Source organism: Dermochelys coriacea, chromosome 3 (assembly GCF_009764565.3).
Source record: "Dermochelys coriacea isolate rDerCor1 chromosome 3, rDerCor1.pri.v4, whole genome shotgun sequence".
Taxonomy (NCBI): domain Eukaryota; kingdom Metazoa; phylum Chordata; order Testudines; family Dermochelyidae; genus Dermochelys; species Dermochelys coriacea.
In genome coordinates, this window is record NC_050070.1 from 151,284,711 (window position 1) to 151,304,352 (window position 19,642).

A 19,642-nucleotide genomic window follows, 5' to 3' on the forward strand; every position below is an offset into this window, starting at 1 on the left:
GGGGTAGGGGGGTGTAAAGGGTGCAAATCCATGCCTCTCCCCACAATCTGAAAGGAAATAGGAGCTTGGGGCAGGGAAGGCTAACAATGGAATGAAGAAAGAAATAAGTTAGTTAACCAAAAAAAGCTGAGAAGAGATCCTGGCCCCAAGGCTGCTGCAGCTCCCACTCCAATGTCCACTGACTGACAAGTGCTGTCCATACATCACCACCCTGCCAGCTTCAGCTTTTGTTTGCAGCCTCGGCTCCATCATCAGAGTTTATGCACCCAGCAGTGGGAAGTGAGAGATGCAGAGAGAGAAGCATCTGGGAGCATTCGGTGGCTGGTGCTGCAATTGGATCGACCCAGGGTTTTTCCACCACTCAGTACAATCCAGATGATGGGTCCACTCCGCTGTTGTCTTCTTTGGGTGGAGTCGGGGTGGGAGGACACTGGGAGTGGGGGAAGGAGTGCGGTGTGGATTAAAGCAAATCACACATAGACAGCTGAATACATGGAAGTCTGGAAGATGTAGATGGAGACACTGAAGTACATGCAGCATGGGGCGAGAAGCTATGGCCAACCAGCACTCGGGAGGTGAACTGCCCTAAATGGAGGCAGGTGGGATGTTACCATAGGGGCACTGCAGCTGGTACACAGTAGCCAGAGCCAGTAGAATAAAGGTGGAACATGGAGAGCCAAAAGGGGAGCGCTGCAGTACACTGTCTCCTAAGCTGTGGGCTCTGCAGTAAAGAAGGTAACAGTTCTGGTAGAAATTTGTGCTTTTATATACATACATATATATATATATATATATATATATATATACATATTTTGTTTAAAACAAAGTTCCCACTTCCCTGAGGAAGTCCTGTCCGATGTTCCCAAGGAAACACGAGGAGGGGGAGTTTCCTCCTTCATTCGTTCTTTACATTTTTGTCATTCCCATTTTTCTTCATTCCTTCTTGTGTGATTGTTTTCTTCCTCTCTCTCTCTCGTATTTTCTGTTTGTTTTTTTTAAGACATTATGACTTCCTTGAGGAATCCACCAGGTCCTGAGCAGATCCCTTTGCATGGTCATGCTTGTCAGTCTTTGGTAACGTATGGACACTTTGGTGTGCCAAAGGAGGGGGAGGAAGAGGAGCAGAGGTGGCTGAGTAGGAAAGGAGCAGGAATGTCTTGGCCAGAAGACGGGAGCAATTGCTTGCCATCATCTGAGCAGCACATAAAGGAAAAAAGTCAGTGGCCCACTGAGAGAAGACCTGTGCAGGGTTGGGACGCCGCTCCCTGGAAGGGCGACTGCTGCAGGCCAGAGAGAGAGAGAGAGAGAGAGAGAGAGAGAGAGAGATTGGTTACGGAAAAGAGAACTACCCTGTAGAGTAAGTCAACCAATGTCAGTGCCAGCTGGCCCCACAGGAAACTGCAAGCTCACCATACACTGGATACCTGCCATCCTACCCTCACTCTTCTCTTCTCGGGGATCCAGTTGAGACGGTAGCTGGGACTAAGCTCATAGGACACCAGCATTTGTGCTCAGGGACAGAAGTCAAGGAAAAAGCAACGTCCCTCTTTCCCAGTACAACGTGGCATCAAACTGGCTAGTATAGTACAGCCATGGCTGCACATCTTACAGCCAGGAGGGAAGGATCCCTCTTTAGACACCTTTCATGTCAGGAAGATATTGGCAAACTGGAGAGGCTTAGAGAAGAGGACCACAAATGATCATGGGGCTAGAGGGGCTTATTTCTGAGTGAAGATGAAAGAACTAAATCTTTCTTGCCAAACAATGACTGAGGGCGATGTGAGATCCACCTACATGTATGTGAAAGGTGCATTTCGTAAAGAACAAGAGAGATTGTTCAGAGTGGGATGGGCTGTATGGTGAAATAAAGCCAAGTAAAACCATTGGCTGAATATCAGAACATATTTCTTGACTGTAAGATTCATTAGGCTGGGGAACTGTCTCCCCAGGGAAAAGGCACATTGCTAAGGACATTTAGAATGAGACTGAACAAGCTACTCTGGCATATACTCTAGGGAACAGTCCTGCCTGGGCCTCAGAGGTGGACTAAATAGGCCCAATACAGCTACTTGTGTCCAATCTCGAAATTCTAGGATTCTCGGGTTAGCTGGTACCCTCTGTTCTGATGCAGTCTGTCCCTCATTGCAGGACTTGAGCCTTAAAGGCTCAAAGAAGATCTACCCTCTCTCCAAGGCTGCTCTCTAGTGTTAACCAGCTCCACTGGTACAGGATCTGTGATACCTCATAAGCCTCTCCAGAAATAGTGATCTTGAAACTGCCCAATACCCTGGCATATTTATACAGAGTTCAGTGCCCGGTTGCAGGCTTCTGATCAGCTAGCAGGTCCAGCAACACCATCCATATGGATTCTGCATCATTTTTTAAAGTCACGTTGACCCTGGGCTGTTACTTGCCAGTTCAGGGGTTAGAGGTTCTGGAGCAACACAACAGCAAAGTCAAGTTGACCATGAGAGATCTCTGTCCTACCCTATCAGGCAGCTAAACCCTCCTCCCCTTTCCTGTTGGAAGGCTTTGCTTTAATAATGTGTCATCATACACTGAGCAGTAAACCAAATACTTCCCCATAAAACCCTCCACACCCTCCAACTCAACCCTCCCCCACAGATCCAAAAGACATCCAACACCTACCCTACACACCACCCACCCAACACAATCCCCCACAGATCCAACCAACACCCAACAGCCACCCTACACACCACCCACCCAAAGCAACCTCCCTGACACCCAACCAACACCTACCTTACACACTGTCCACCCAACTCAAACACCCACACAGACCCAACTGACATCTAACACCCCTCCCAACACCCACACAAATCTAGTTGATATCCAACACCCTGCAACATACCAGACACCCAATTCTACATGCCTCCAATTGCACTAGCATCCACTCAGACCCACTTAACATCCAACACCCACCCTACAAAAACCAACCAACATCCAACATACCCTCAACTCAAACACCCACATAGACCCCATTGACAACTAACACCCACCCAACACACCACCTACCTCCCCAGCATACACACCAACCCACCCACGCCAAGCAACACTGACAAAAACATCACAGCCGCAAACATCCCACTAACACTCACCGAGCGACACACACTGCGTACTTATACTTACACGTGCTCCCTCTCTGTTCACCGATACATGCTCATATCAATGCATCAGATCCCCCCATGCCCTTTCTTCCTCTAGCAGCCCTCCAGGTGCCTACTCAAGCCTGCTCACATATTCACCTTTATTTGGGCCAATCGGCTTCCTTGGGCAGTCTCCCGTTTTCAGAGTGACATCGTCAATGGCAATATCCCCCTCGTAGCTTGTGCCGCGCACGCCTTCAAAGATGATCTGCAGGCGGAGACAACGAGCAGTGAGGGGGGCTGCCCCAAGACAGGGGAATGGCCTCACTGATGGGCCAGACCCATGTATACAGAACAGGTAGGACACAGGGTGCCACGTCCACAGACACCAACTGCCCAGCAGAGGGGATTCCACCCCCAGCCCAGGGTCCCAGACTCCTGTAGCCCACTGGTCATACCCCTGAACAGTCTCTGTTCCCTACAGCAACATGGCTGCCCCCCTGGCGGGATTTGTTGCTCTCCCAGCCCTCTGGTCACTCCCCCACAGCCCCTTGGCTGTTCCCCATGGGGCCCTTCTCCTTCTCCAACCCCCCGCCCCTCCCCGGCTGCATCCACATGGGGTTCCTTGTGCTCATCACCTGACACGCCTGCACTGTGCAGAGGGTCCCTCTCCTAAGTGCCCTTGGGCAGGCCAGTGAGGGACCTAGTGTCACCAAAGCCCTGGGGTGGGAGTAAGTTGAACTGGGGCAGCCCCTGCTCCCCACAGATAGGAGACAGCGATTCCCACTCCACCTTTGGGCTGTAGGGCCCCCCACCCTGGTCAGGAATCATGGAGAGACTGGCTCCTTCCTTCTCAGAGCCTGTCATTCATCAGCTTGAGCTCCCTCTTCTGTTCCCATGGTTACCACACTCTGCCGGCAGCCCAGGGACAGAGACTCAATCACTACGGGCTGGCGGCAGGGAGGACACAATTGGTGCCAGCTCTCACTCACTGTGCAGAGGGGTAAAACCGACCTTCGGGCTTCTGCCCCCACCCGCACTAGTCCTGCATGGCCACTGTAGTCCCTGCCCAGCTACCCTGGAAAGAGCACACACGCCCTGCTCACCCCTCAGCACAGAGCTGCACTCAGACTCACGTAGTTACTCTCATGAGTAACTACATTCGTCTTTGTGATTTTATAGAACCTCAAAGTATAGGCCCTTCACGACTATACAACAAATCAGTGCACACAGACTCAGCACTCACAAGTAACTCTACAACACCAACCCAGCATGCAGGGCATTGTATTAAGCACTCTACAACAACTAATGGGTGCATGCCCCTGCACTCACAAGCCCCAAAAGAGTGCCAAGCCCCGTGCTCACAAGCAACCCTACAACAACAAACCAGTGTGCATGGCTCCAGAGCTCACAACCCCGTTCCCAATAACAAGCTCACAAGTGCTACACTAACAGCCCAGTGCGCACAGATCCAGCACTCACAAGCAACCCCGCAGTATCAGACCAGTTCCCAGGCCAGTGCTCAACCACAGATTGATAGTAACAAATCTGTGCTTGTGCATGTGCATGATGGAATTGGGCAAGAGGTTTGCAGAGGCATGAAACTCCATTCTTTTCCCTCCCTGAAACTGGATGTGACTTTTAATACACTCCCTTCCCACAACCCTGGGAGTGGGGAACTGCTGTATGCCGTCCCCTGTACCTTACATACCCTGAGTCTGTTCCCAGTTAGGGCTGTTCGGATGATGGCTCTTCCTGGGCATAGCATGCACCCGAGATGGGAGAGAGGGGGGCACCACTAGTGCCTGCTTACCTGAAAGGGTCCTGGCGGGTTGATGGGGACGTGTGCTTGTTGCCACTCATTTCCTCTGTTCCCGCTGAGCGACCAGACTTGGGTGTCAATGGCACGTTTGTTCCGCAAACGAACCAGAAGATTCAAGGAGCCTGCAAGAAAGAAACTGGACACTGGAGGCCTGGGTCAGGCTCCATCAGCTTGCAAGTGTCCCAGAGAGTCCTGCTGACATTAAGGACCCTTTGTCAGCATCCCAACAGAGCTGCCCAACGATTTCAACAAGGGTCAGTTGCCTATACCTTTGAAGATCTGGGCCACAGAGACCACCCAGGGAAGGACTATGCTCCTAGAGCAAGAGGACAGAAGAGGATGGGAACCAGGGAGGTCTGTAGGACTTGAATAGAATCGTGGCATCTCCAGCCCCCGCACTGAAGGCCTGAAATGAAGCCACTGCTGCTCCTGAAGGGCTGCGCTGCTGTGTTCTGACCCGGGTACTTCGCTCTCAGAAGCATCAGGCACAGGGTAGGGAGGGAGCAGCCCCCTTCCATACAGCTCTGGTCACACTACACCTAGGAGCATTTCATACGTGGCAGCCAAGTCTCGGAGGTAGGCTGGCACATAGCAGCCGACGTCTCGCTCTCTCTCTGGTTGTGGAAGGACTTCATCGGGGTGCTGCACTGTCAGAAAGCTATTAAGTTGGAGGATGTTCAGGGATGTGTAATAAAGATGATGAAATGTTTGGACCTGGAGTGGCTGACTCAGAAGGAAAAGTTAAAAGCATGAAATATTTATAACTTGGCTAACACATCACTACAGGCACAGCGGCACTGCAGCCGGGAGCAAGCCTCCCAGCCCAGGCAGACAGACACACACTAGCTTAGCTTGAGCTAGTGCGCTAAAAATAGCAGCATATATGTTGCAGCTCCAGCAAAGACGTGAGCTAACCACCTGAGCTCAGACCCAGGGATTGGGTGGGCCTGGGAGACTCAGCCGCAACTGCAATGCTGCTGTTTTTAGCAAAACAGTGCAAATCTGTCTACTTAGGCTGGGAGGCTAGTTCCCAGGTCCAGTGTAGATATACACTAAAGGGGAAGGGAGGGAGATTGCCTAGAAATGGCCAAAGACTGTCAGGATGAATGGGGAAGAGGGATTGGTCAGGGAGGTCCAAGGGACTGGTAGTAGGAGTTATGGGATTATAACAAACAAGCTGACCATCAAGAAAAAGTTCCCAACATGGTGAGACACAAGACTGTGGAACAGTCTCCAAAGAGCAGGAGAGGAAACCCCCATGTCTAGAGTTATTCAAACATCACCTTGGGTTTAAGCCAGGACTGGTGAGGAGGCAGGATGGATCGGCTGATCTAAACATTCCATCTCTGATTCCTAGGAGGAAATTTGAACAAGCGAGGGGAAAAAAAAAATCCTTTGAATGGTAAGAGCAGATTCTTTCCCTGGAGGTGCTCATTTTGCACTTGGATTGATACCACGAGCCGAGGTGACGTGACCCAGCACATCGCTCTCTGGAGAGGTCAGCTGGCATTGCGTGACCTTGGGAAGACCAAGATAAGTGAACCCGAGGTTCTCCTCCGTGGAAACACAGAGCCTGGAATGAGGAAAGTCACAGTGGGGGTGTCTACCAAAAGACAGCTTTGAGCCACAGGTGTCCTTATGTCCTCCCTGGCCACTGGCCTCAGAAACTCCCAGTGAAGGAATGTCTGATTGAAGAAGAATGAAGCCTGAATCTCATTGAGGCCGCAGGGTGAATTGATGGTCCAAGCAGGAACTAAATAACCCCATAGATCAATGTCAATGAGACTATGTTGAGCGCAGCTAATTACAGCCACTAGAGCTAGGAAGGTGAGAGGTGCAGAGAGAGGAAAGAATTAGCATGAAGCTGCCAGTGAGCCAGGATTTAAAACAGCCACCCTCTATTCTAACCTCATTCAGTGACTGACGCTAGGATCTGCCATGCAAGAGCCTGGCTGAACAGCCACCGGTGGGACAAATTGTTCAGTAAATGGATTTTGGTGCCCTAGATAAAAAAGAGAAGGCAAAACAGAAAGGGACTAAAAGGAGCATCTGGAATGTGAATTGGTGCCAACTAAGCACTGACTGTGAACTCCTGGTCAAGGCCCAAACCAATCCTGAGCACACTCCTGACTGTCAACTCCAAACCTTTGCTCTGCAGTAACAAGGGTATTACCTTTTGCCCAACAAAGATCTCCAGTAATAAAAATGGAGTACTTGTGGCACCTTAGAGACCAACCAATTTATTTGAGCATAAGCTTTCGTGAGCTACAGCTCACTTCATCGGTATCCATGCTGCATCCGATGAAGTGAGCTGTAGCTCACGAAAGCTTATGCTCAAATAAATTGGTTAGTCTCCAAGGTGCCACAAGTACTCCTTTTCTTTTTGCGAATACAGACTAACACGCTGCTACTCTGAAACCAGTAATAAAAATAATACTAATAAAATAAATTAATAAAATATAATAATAAAATAATAATTAATACGCACTTCCCAGATGAGGATCTTAGAACATTTTACAAATATCAGTGAAGCCTCACAACTCCCCTGTGAGGTGGGTCAGTATCACTAGCCCCAGTCTACAGAGGAGGAAACTGAGTCACAGAGTAGCCAAGTCACTTGCCCAAGATTATATTACAAATCAGTGTTAGAGCTGCGAAGAGAACCAAGGTCTGCTGACTCCCAGCCCTGTGCTCTAATTACTAACCCACGCTGCCTCCCTGAGTGTGCCTGAAAAGACATTCCCCTCGCCGGTCTCAGTGACTACGGCCTTCTGCTCGCTACTCTGATGGATTCATAGGGCCACGTTCAGACATGGCAAAAAGAGGCAAGCCCTTTGAAATCAACAGGGTTGCAGCTACTTACGCCAGTTCTTGATCTGGCTCAGAGTCATAGAAATGAAAGATTTGGAAGATTTATGAGGCCTTCGAGTCCATTTCTTCACTCAGTCAGTGCTGGTTTGTTTCCTATAATGCTCTCCAGGTCCAACCTATCTTAAATGCCTCGTGACGGGAGTACTTCCTCTTGGCAATAAACCCTTGGCTCTGGCCTCCAGATGGGACTATCTGGTATTGTTGGTCCTGGGCTATAAAAAGCAGTACAGCTTCCATTCCAGTGTAACAGCTGGGAATACTTAGCTGGGAAGACAGGTGGCGTGGTGGAGCTTCACTGAGATGACAGTGGTGCCTCCTGCTCCACCCCACCCCTCGTCTTCTGATGGGGCAGCCGGGGTGGCATGACACACACAGACACCCTCTGCTGGGATTGTGCGGGACGGAAGATTCTTTCTTCCCAGACCAGACCCCAGCTTACTTGAAGAGATGGAACAACAGGCTGAGAAGGTAAATCCCAGCCAGCCTGAAGATCAGCAAAGGCAGGTCTGCTCCATGCCACCCCAGCAAATGGGCTGTGAACATATGTGGCCCACTGCCAACAACCTTCTGCCTAGCAGAAAGCTTTGTGTGTATGGGGGTGAGGAAGGCACCAGGAGAAGGCCCTGTGTCATTAGCCACGCTGATCCTGCCCAGAGTGCTGGATGTGATCAATGGAGCCCATGGTGCACGGCCTCATGCTTTCCAGGATATTTCTCTGAAAACAAACTCTGCGAGCAGGACCCAGCTGAGATCCACAAAGTCCTGACCAGTGACCATGTGCAGCTCTGGTGACTAGACACCTCTGTGCAAGAGGACATTTCTCTCATCCCTTCTAATCCTTCTTACTCCTTGCATAATTTTCAACCCCCTGATAAATACTTCAGATGGGTTCAGGTCAAGCCAAACACCTTACGCTTGTAAGGGGACCAAATGTTCTTCTCCTAGAACAGAGGCTGCATGTCCAACCAGGCATTTATAAAGGCTGCCTAACAGCTCCAAGTGGGCATTCCTCAGTAGCAGTCACTGTACAGTTCCTGGGATAAGGAAGGATACTCTGGTGGTTACAGCACAGGACAGGGAATCAGGACACCTGGTTCCATTCCCAGCTCTATCCCTCTATGTCTTGCTGTGAGATCTTGAGCAAGTTACTCCCTCTCGCTCTGTGCTTCAGTTTTCCCCATCTGTGAAATGGGGATAATGATATTAACTCACTTAACAGAGGAGGATTATGAGGATTAATTAATACTTTACAAATGCTTTGTGATTCTTGGGTGGAAGATGCCAGTGAGTGGGAGAGTAGTAATTATACTGACTGTCCAATGGCTCCACATAGGAGAAAAATCTAACTGGGAGATGCCTCCAGTTCTCAGCTCACAGGCATCAGAGATGGGCAAGGCCTGTTCTGTTCATTCCCTGGGGGCCAGTGCAGGATGGCTGCCTGCAGTTAGGGGAGGACAGAAAACATTTTTCCTAGCCTATGAGAATTTTTGACATTTTCCCCATCTCAAATTGGGATGCAAAATTGAAATCTCGAAAATTTTCACAAACAGAAAATCTGAAAAAAAAATCAATTTGGGTCAATCGAAACATTTACGTAATTTTGAAAGGTGGTTTCGATTTTGATTTTTTTTTTGAAGTGTAAATTTACTAATATTTCCAAATAAAAAGTTGTTTCAACTCAAAACCCTCAAACCTTCTGGTTTAACAAGCTCAAAATTATTTTTGTTACCAAAAACGTGTTGAGTCAAGTGCTTCATGGACTCTGATCCTGGTTCACAAATTGTGTTGGTCTCGACGAATCAGCATTTTTCAGCAAAAAATGTTTTGCCAAAAAAATTCCCGTACCTACAATTTATCCTCCAACCTAGTTTTATTTTACAGTGATGTTGTTTCTCATTTAGAAATCCACATTCTTACTGATAGTTTTGTTGCCTCTTTTCATTCCCCCACCTCCTCCCCATCTGTTTGACCTTTCCCCAAAACACCTGCTAGTGATCCACAGATAAGGGGAGGCCAGGTGTCTGTTGCTAGAACTCCGCAGCAGGTCGGAGCCCATAGTGACAGAGAGATACAAAGGAAATCCCTGGGCACTGCCAGTCTCATTGGTATCTCCCTCCAATGGGGCGATCTTGGTATTTTATTTGTTATCTGTATCATTTCATCTTTTCTAATCAGAGGGGAAAATAAAGACTTGTAATAAATGAGGAGGAATCAATTACTGTGTGAGTAAGCTGTGCCTTCTGCTGGCTCCTTTTAGCCCAGAGTTGGCATTTCAGAAGAGTGGCGTGTACACAAAAGAGCACCAGCTGGGATGGCAGATACAGTAACCCAAGGGGATGCTGCTAAATGTTACCTGCTTGCAGGATGAAAAGGTCTTATTTCAGTTGCCATGGGATAGAAACTTCATTCTGTCGGAACTGCAACAAAAGTTAGGAACAGCTGGCATGGGTGGGCCAATGAGCCAGGGAATGGGGGTAGGCACAGTACCTGAAGACAGGCTCAACCCTGGGAAAAATGGCAGCTTAAGCAGCAGTGTGGCATTTTCCACAGTAGTTTTAGGCAACACAGAGCTGTACGGTGAGACTAACATACTGACCAAAGAGATAATAGATCTAAAAAGTATGGTTGGAAGGAAGCAAAGTAACCGAGAGATGAGATCTAGCTAGGAAAAGGAGGAGGGTACAGTGAGTGGAGAGAGACCCACAGAGTAGTATGCATAATACTGTATCCCTCTAGCTTGATGGAGTGGAGCGTGAAGCCAGGTGGCGTTTGGGATCACAGAGCAGACCCGGATTAGCTGTAGGCAGGGGTACAGTTTCGGATTCAATGGTGCTGAAACTCAGAACAGATGTCCCTGTAACATTCCAGCCCCAAAAGGCGGAAATCTCATGAGATCAGCTGTTCATAGGCAATTTCGGCTGCAGCCAGAAATTAGATGTGGGTCCAACTTCAAACCAATCAGGTCTGGGGATTCAAATACCAGAAATTCAAAAGGGGGTTGGATTCTAGGTTAGAGAAACAGATGTAAATAACAGTGATATACCATACAGTAGATGTACAGAGTAGAGCCAACTGTAAGCCTCACACAAGGCCCACAGACCTTGACCCAGCCCAGAGAGACGAAGCCCTTCCTCCTGTAACCAGGCCTCTGACTGCATCCCCAGCACTGTTGTTTATTTTAACACAGCTGATCATAAAGCAAGTCCAAAGCTCAGAGCAGGCTAATCCCTGGAGCGAGCTAAAGCCCTCAAAAGGAACCTATTACTGTTCATAATCCCGGGAACAAGCACAGGCCTTTCTCTTTCTCATTTAAATGAATGATAATGAAAAGCAATCAGCGGCAGGCTTGTGTTCTCAATTATGGTGCTGTGGCGGAAAGTTACCACTCAGAGGTGAGAGACAGAGTGGGGAAAACGATCATATTGGTGATGGAGGGAGAGAAATACTATCAAGCTGCACTGAGCTGTAATTTATAGGAATGTAATTTGTCTCTGTGCCATGATAAGAGGTATTTACTCTTCCATTGTCTCTAATGATGCTTTGTATAGCAACATATGTGTAATAAACACAATTACAGGCTCTCAACAGCCTCCCAATCCTGCTTGCTCAACGCTTCGTTTCACTCCTATTTTAATAGATGGGATTCCATCCAAGCTCTCTCGAGCTCTAGTCCTGTCTGTTGGATCACTCACACCAGACCCAAGGCTCATTTACAAAGCTCAAACAGAGCTGGGTGTAGTGGGAACTAAACCTGCCTTGATAGATTCCCATTTCCTGTCACCAGCTTGGGCCCATCCTTGGATGCCCTCAGAACAGTCGTTTGGGCTTATGAATCCGTCAGTCTCTTGTGGAGCTCCCCTCCCTGACAGGGATAAGGAAGGCAAGAGAGGAGGACAGAGCCAGCCACCCTCTCAGCTGGACACTTGATTATTTACAGCCCAGCAATGTGGAAAATAAAGAGCAACTTGAACTGAATGAGTCTTCAAACACCTGCATTCCCCCAGGCAGCATGAGGAAGGGTTGGGAGAACCTCGATTACAGCTCTGTATCTCAGCTGGCGTCTTTGGAGACCATACCTGCTCTCTACCTCTCTCAATAGGACTAGCCTCTATCCCTGGTGAGTTGGAGGTGCTTCCTTCCTTCCCCTGAGATAAGGAATTGAAGCTCAGGGCCCTTAGGTCACTCTCAATGTCATGAAGAGCTGAGCCTCTCCTTACCTTCTCTGTGGGCTGCTCTGTGCTGCCAATGTGCTGACACAAGCAGGTTGTGTCTCTGGCCAGAGTTGTCATTCCCTTATGGACCCCACTTCACACCAGCTCCCCATAGATGCTACCAATCAGCTGACAGCAGGCTCAGGACTGGGTCCCAACTGCAGTGCTGTTGTTCTTTTAGTACTGAGCGTATCAGGAGACAGTATCCCTACTCAACAGGACTCACAATCACCCTACCATAGTATTTTGGACATTGCTAATAGACCTGTTCCTGAAACATGGCTTTCCGCTATACATTGGACATATGATATTGTATAGCACCTATCTACCAAGACCCCCATCCATGGTATCTATTATCCTTTTAGAAATGCCATAGTCAGGGAAGGGAAGGCTTTTCCATTATAAGGAACTATTGTCCATATACTACAGTAAATAGCCTTTTAGACTTGCTCGTCTTCAGCCCAGGTCAGTTTCAAGCGTCTAGTTGTCACCCTCAGAGCTCTGATGAGGCTAAGGCCCAGCTACTTCAGGGACCACTCTCCTTCAGCATCCCTGATCAACAATCTAGAGGGACATTGATTCTGAAAGAGGCCAGGCTGGTATTTGAGTAGAACTCCAACCCTAGAGATTGGTAGGAAAGGCGTCACTTGGTTTAGGGCTTGACACGGCTCCTACTGAAGTCTATGGCAAAGCTCCTCCAGCAGGATGAGGCCCTCACATCACAGAGCAATCTTTCCATACCCCCATCCCGCTCCAGAGCAGGCTACACAAAGCAAGTATGACTGTTCCTGCTCCTTGTGATCTTTCTCCAGTCTAACCCACAGCCATACAACCTATGGGGGGAAGGAGAGGGGGGCAGGGGGCAGAGAAAATGGCCCCTCCCCACACAACGGGAGCTACTTCTCTTAATTACTGTATTGGGGGCCTAGATACCGCAGTGACAGACAAATTAGGCAGATGGATCATATTCATCCAAAAAAATATTTTTTTTAAGAAAAAAGTCCTGGCGTGGACCCATAGTGAAATAAAATATACACCTGGAGGTGCAGACTGTCATGGGAAGACTGATCATGGTACAGAAGAGAGAAATTGGATTTTACCATCAAAAAGAACAGACAGGGGCCCATGTTTTAGTCTGCAACACTATAGAGCCAGTGTGATTCAAAGCGACCCAGTGAGTCTGTTTAGTTCAGACTTCAGTGCCTACATGTACTGTACACACTGAAATGAACACCACTGCCTTCATTTCACTTTGAGTGCCACTAGAGAGGTGCACTGTGCTGCACCTTTGTATGTCATTAACAATCCAGCGGGGGAGACACCCAATGCACACGCATGGTGTGTGATTCTCAAACTGGGCAGATGCCTGCATGCAGACCCTGATGCCAATTCCTGACACACCTCCTTTCAAAACCGAGGGCCACACATCCCAACCCACACCAAAGAAAACCCATCCCCTGCCTCTAGTGCCTGCGATGGCTTCCCCCAACTCTCCACTAGGTTTATCTGTAATGCAGCTGATCATTAAGCACAAGCCTGAAGCTCAGAGTAGGGTCAATCCCAGGAGCGAGCTGCAGCCCTCAAAAGGACTCTATTACTCTTGATGTCCCATGTTTGTTCTCAGGATTATGTTCTGGCTCATTTATACGAGCAATAATGGAAAGCGATCAGCACCAGGCTTGTGTTCTCAACTGCAGCACCATGGTGAAGGTGGGCATGGGGGAGGAAGAGAAATCATTTCAAAACACCCTTTGCAGGGCACATATGGTGAATCCTGGGGGAGTGGGGCTGGCTGCCAGCACCATCTGCTAGCTCCCCACACAGATAGGGAGCATACCCAGTCCCAGTGGGTTCTGCAGGAATTTCTGTAGGGCACCCAAGATGATTTACAGGGTGGAGATTTGCATCCCAGACTCCAGTTCTGATCTGCATTTTATTACCTAGCTGGCCACCTTTCCTTGGATCTAAAATGTCTCTCCAATGGCATTGCAATCGAACCAATGTGGAGCTCAGCTTTCACATCCTGTTCAGGGTAGCGGGCCAGAACACCAGCTACTGGAAGGCATTACTTTGGTTTTCTCTTCACCCTTAGGCTATTTTTACCCATGGAGCTGGGGATGTGATTCCCCGCTCATGTAGACATATTCACGCTAGCTCTTTCATCCACCTAGCACTCTGAAAAGGGGAGCATCACTGCAGTAGCATGGACAGCAGTGAGCAGGATCCAGGCCGGTTTGGACACGGGGCAGCTAGCCTTTACCACTGCTATTGATTAGTCAACTGGAGTACAGTATTTTAGGATCTCACCTTACTTGCTAGCTTTCTGCTTTTCCAGTTAGGCAGCCCCTCTTTGCCCTGACCTGGGATGCGGACTCCAGGCTTGCAGCCAAACTGCCTTGCCTTGCCCATCAGTCCTGGATCAGTCCTTCCCCTGCACTGGGCAGTGTAGGATTCCTATTCCAGTCTGCTCACACCTCAGATCTTTGTTTCCAGTTCAAATCATGCAGCTTCCACATGTTCTCCTTCCCCTGGCTGCCAGTTGTTAACAGTTAATGGCCAGTCATTGGTCTTCCATTACATCTCCAAGGCAACTCCAGTCATCTGTTGACAGCCCCTGATAGTTCATTCATACCAACCCAGAATGCCTACAGGACCAACACCCATCTCTTACTCCCCGTCTCAGAAAAGAAATTAACTCCTCCACACCCAGTTGCTAACACCATAAAGTGAGTGAGTAAACCAAGTCACACATTGCTTCCTAAAACAAATACAGACACTTCCCATGTTCTCCACAATGGGTGATCTGGTTCAGAAATCACAGGGGCCCTTCCCTCTCCCCCACTGGAAGCTTTGCCTAATTCTAGAACCAGGCCCTCTGGATGGTTTTGAAAGGTTTATCTTCCCCCACACTTTGATTGTTCCTGTGTGTGGCACCTCTGGACCAGGAGTGTCCCAGAAGTACTGGATACTAGCAGAGAGGAGATGTTGGGTCTGTTTCTGCCATGAGGGGAAATGGGCAGTACTTGCCAAGAGGAAGCCTGTGCTCAGAGGTTGTCATGCTTTGCAGACCGAAGAGGCTGGGATCGAGCCAGAGGGAACGCTGACCCTTCTCAGGATTGACAGTCACTTGCTCACCCGCTGTTTGTTCCATGACGTGTTCAGTTGCCTCCAGGAGAATTCTCCTTGGTGGTGCAGCGCAACACAGAGCCCTCCCTCGCGGCTTTGATAGCTGCCCCTTTCATCTCTGCCATGGGAGATAGCCAGGCCCTTGCTCCCTTCATGTTCTCAGCTCCCTTGGCCAGAGCACTGCGCTGGGCTCGCTCTCAGTCCAGCTGAAACAGGAGTCTGCTTCATTAAGATACAGAGGGTTCAAAAGAGCAGAGCAGCTGGAGACAGAGAGAGAGAGAGAGGTTTGGCTGCTTCACTTTCAGGCACTGCCTTAGCTGGGTCTTTAGTCACAGAGTCAGAGGATAAAAAGCTTCCTGGATCCTGCAATGAGCAGGCGGAGATGGAACTGGGAACATACCACAGACCAGGATGAAAATGACTTATGTTTTACTGGGGAGGATTTGCCCATCCCTGTTCTCTGCCTGTCAGCATTCTTCTCCCGCCATTTCCTCTAGGCCTGGGCTATGGGTCACATACTCGCATGTAGCTCCTGGTACACTCCACCTTGCTTTGTGGGGATAGCTCCCTGCACCTTCAGCCACTCAGCGGATGCACAATTTACATACTGCTTGGGCTCCCTGTGGTCTCTCAACCCCAAAACCAGAGGCCAAGTGCAGGGCAGTTGCTAGGCCCCAGATCTGTAGCAGCTGGTGCATGCCAGACGGCTGGGATGGCTCAGTGCAATGCCCCGACAGGCAAATAGCGGGGAGGAGCAGGTGAAAGAAGAGTAGGAGGGAGCACTTATCTTTGCTGTGGAACTGAAGGTGCTGCTCCAAGTCCACTCTCTGTCTTCCCACTCACTCCCCACCCTCAGTAGCTGATCAGAGGTAAGCCTCGCCAAAGGACAGCATGCAGGAGAGGGTAGCGGCCTCACGGTTCAGTCCAGGGAGGATGTTTTAACATGTTCCAATTTGTTCTGCTTCTGGTTTTCTGGCAGGATCAGATTATAGCAAGACAGACCCTTCCCATTCTGGGCTGCGACTGGAAATTCTGCAGGAGACAGGCTGTTTTGATGGGATTCCCACCCTGCTCCTGCAACCTCAAAAGGTTTAGATGTTGGGGTGCCTCTCCAACCTCTCAAAGCCTTTTACTAGCTGGGCAGCCACGATGGCGGTAGCTGCACCTGCATCAACAGGTTCATGTATTTTAGGATTTTTCATGTAAAAAATGTTAATTCCCAATGCACGATTGTGCCTCCCTAACGCGTGTTGGAAGAGGCAGAATAACTGGATTTTAGCCTCAGCAGCCAAAAGGCAGTATTGTACTTTGATACACTGGGGACATTCAGCTGGTGCAGCAGGAATGAACACTAGCACATCTGGCTGTTCTGCTGAAAAGTACCTGGACCAACTAACTACAGGATAGATGCACTCTTCATTGACATACCTCTATCACTGGGCAGTGGTGAAGCCATTAAAACTCCACTTAGAGAGAAAAAAAAGATGGCCTAGAAATACTTAAGGGGAATGCGGCTGAGCAGATAGATCTCCCACGTTCTTGTTATTTCTCTTAAATGCTTGATAAGTTTTGATTAGAGGCTTTGAATAATTGATGAAAGCACCTCGTGCCCTGGAGAGGTGGTTGGACTGCAGTTATAAACAGCTGCTCAACCTGGTGCAAAGGTTCTGTAATCCTAAACCAGGACCATACTTGGAGACAGAATGGGATCTCCTCTGAACATCTGGGGGTGACTGGGTTAAGCTGCTTCCCCCAGGGACACCCTTCATGGCAACTCTAAGTGGATGAACAGTGCCAAAGGCAATCTGCAGATATTCACTGGTGTCTGTAGGTGAAACTGCATTGCCTGTTTGTATCCGTTGAAGATTCATTTCCCACTGATGTTCCTGTAAATGAATTCCCCGGCAGGAATGCTGCCAAAACAGTGAATTGTAAGCAAACACGAGAGCATGTTTGAAGAATACAAATGCTGAATGTGTATTTGTATGTGCACTGGAAACTTGATGCTGTGGGACACACTTTCAGTGTGGGGGAGCACAGGGGAGTGGGCAGGTAAGGGCAGATGGATTTATGGTAAAAAGAGGGAGGGGGAAAGGGGTTTTAGTCACAGAATTAAACATCAAGTGAATCTTTTCTTTGTCCTTGACGAGTTCTTTAGTTTTTAGACTCTAAGCTCTCAAGGCAGGTGACAGTTTTGTTTTGCATCTGTAAAGTGTCAGGCACACTTTAGGTGCTGTATGCAAATAAATAACAATAAGAATCAAGCTCATCCAATCAGAGGATAGACACATACTAGTTATTGGGCTCAAGTTGGAGTAACTGGATCTCTCAGTCATTGACATAAAGGAGGTCAGACAAGATGATCTATTGGTCCCTCCTGGCCTTAATAATCTATGGTCCTAATCCAAAACTCATTGAAATCCATGGAAAAACTCATATTGACGTCAACGAGCTTTGGGTCAGCTCCTATGTGTTCAATCAAGAGGAGTTTGAACAACATTGTACAAATATCTGGTTATCTTGCCAGGTATTTATAACCCTGCTCCTTATCACAGCATTTGAGCAACTTCCAAAAAAAATAAAATAAACAAGCAAACAGCTGCTATCAGAGTACATTGAAGTATAGCAGAGGACTGAATGCTCCTCGCCCACAGCAAACAACCCATGAACTGATATTTGTTTGCAGAAAGTAGTCAAACACATTTTGAACAAACAAATGAGGGAAAGGCAGAGCTTATATAGGGATGATTCGTGAACAAAAAAAGGGTTAAGTGTATAGAATAAATTATTCATTACAAATTGTTCACTCAGCTCCTATTGCAACTTATTTCCCAAGTGCCTCGAGGGATGTGAATCATGCCCCTGCAGAGAAATATGTCTCCTCTAGTTCCGCTCAGTGACAATCTTACATGCTACAGTGCTGTGACCTCTGGAGACAATGCCACACGTTTTATAAACGATGTGTGATCTAGTGGGACCCCCTTCACCCACCACTAAAAAGCAGCCACCTGCAGGATGGAAAGTAGCAGCTGTTTTTAACACTGCTCAGTAACACTACACAACACAGGAAGTGATGAACATACAAGTCTACAGGATGAATTTACTGACCCTCAGGAGCCTGGAGGCTAACATCCTGAATCTTGTGACAAGTGCCCTGGGATCATTAATGCCTGCAAATATCAGGGCCTCTGTTTCATCTGAAAGCTGACACCTCTGTCTACCTAGGTACCTCTCTGGCCCTCATCCCTGGACCATTGTTTCAATACCAACCCAAAAAAACCAGCTCCCGCTGAATCACCAGCATCACTTCACGTTTCCCTTAGAGGCGTCCCATCCAGCTAATGGCCAGGCCAGACCTCATTTAACTTGGTGACCAAACAGGATCACAGTCAGAGATGGATTGGATTAAAAGCACCTTTAATACTGGCCAGCTGATAGGAGGAGGGGTATTTCCCACCCTCCCTCTCTGTGGCCACATCCCCCCAGGAGCCGGGATGCAGACCTCACATGGCAGCCACTAGCACTGGTAAAAATGTAGCAAAAAACCTGAACATTTTGACCCTGGCTAGCAGTGACATCATGAATCCAAAGGCAGGGGAAAAAATCCCTTTCACTGACTGGATGAATGTAGTCATATGACTGGCTATTCAACCCAAGCACCTCCAATGTATGCACAGTTACTGCTTTATGAAAGAGGAAGCATTCTGGGCTGGAGCCTGGGCACTTGATCATGCTAATGAAGCCACCTACCATGGTGGCCCCACACATTAAGGTGCTATGCCTGAGAGGAGCCAAATCCTCAGCTCTGAGAGACCCCCAAACCATTCACCATCTGGGACTGCAATGGAGAACGTGTGTGTGTGTGTGTGTGTGTGTGTGTGTGTGTGTGTGTGTGTGTGTGTGAGAGAGAGAGAGAGAGAGAGAGACAGACACACACACAGACAGTCAGGGGAGAAGAGATGTGGTGATGTCCTGGGACAACGGATCATTTGCACAGCATTGATCAGAAGCCCAACCACTACTACGGCAAGAAGCACCATAGATAAATAGCTGTGGATCTTGATATGATTAGTCATGGTAAGAGACTGTTGCAGCTCCAGCAATTAATCTCTTATGCTAGTATCCTGTAGGGAGGGAGCTTAGTGTAATGGTTGAACTGGGGAACTGGCAGTCAGGTCTCCTGGTTTTATTCCTAGCTGTGGCACTAACTTTTCGTGATACTTTGGGCAAGACTCTTCTCTGGTTCTCAGCTTCCTCTGCTGTTAAACAGGATTAATGGTACTGAACCCCTTCATGGGGTGTGTGAATTCATTCATGTGGATGAAGTGAAATGTAAAGGGATCCTTGAATGAGACACACCAAAGAAGGGCTAAGGACAATTGTTTTCTAGATTTCCTTCTACTGCAAACAAGATGCTTTGTCACCCTGCATTGTAGAAAGGGGATCCCCCACCTCTAAGTTCCTCAGGGCATCTCAAGATCACAGGACACTGTGACACTAATTCTGAG

General features: G+C 48.4%; 1 protein-coding gene across 5 annotated transcripts in view; it reads right to left on the bottom strand.

Moving 5' to 3' along the window:
- Nucleotides 1–801: 801 nt before the first annotated feature.
- MDGA1 (MAM domain containing glycosylphosphatidylinositol anchor 1) overlaps nt 802–19,642 on the bottom strand; it is a 196,645-nt gene continuing 177,804 nt past the window's right edge. For 3 of the 5 annotated variants that reach the window (XM_043511602.1, XM_043511605.1, XM_043511601.1), the window contains 3 exons: nt 4,918–5,048; nt 3,264–3,372; nt 802–1,280 (listed from right to left, as the gene is read on the bottom strand). In XM_043511602.1, coding sequence (XP_043367537.1) covers nt 1,189–1,280; nt 3,264–3,372; nt 4,918–5,048 — 332 coding nt within the window. In that variant the 3' untranslated portion in view covers nt 802–1,188. The remainder of the gene's footprint in view (nt 1,281–3,263; nt 3,373–4,917; nt 5,049–19,642) is intronic. The other 2 variants (XM_043511606.1, XM_043511603.1) reach the window with 2 other exon arrangements.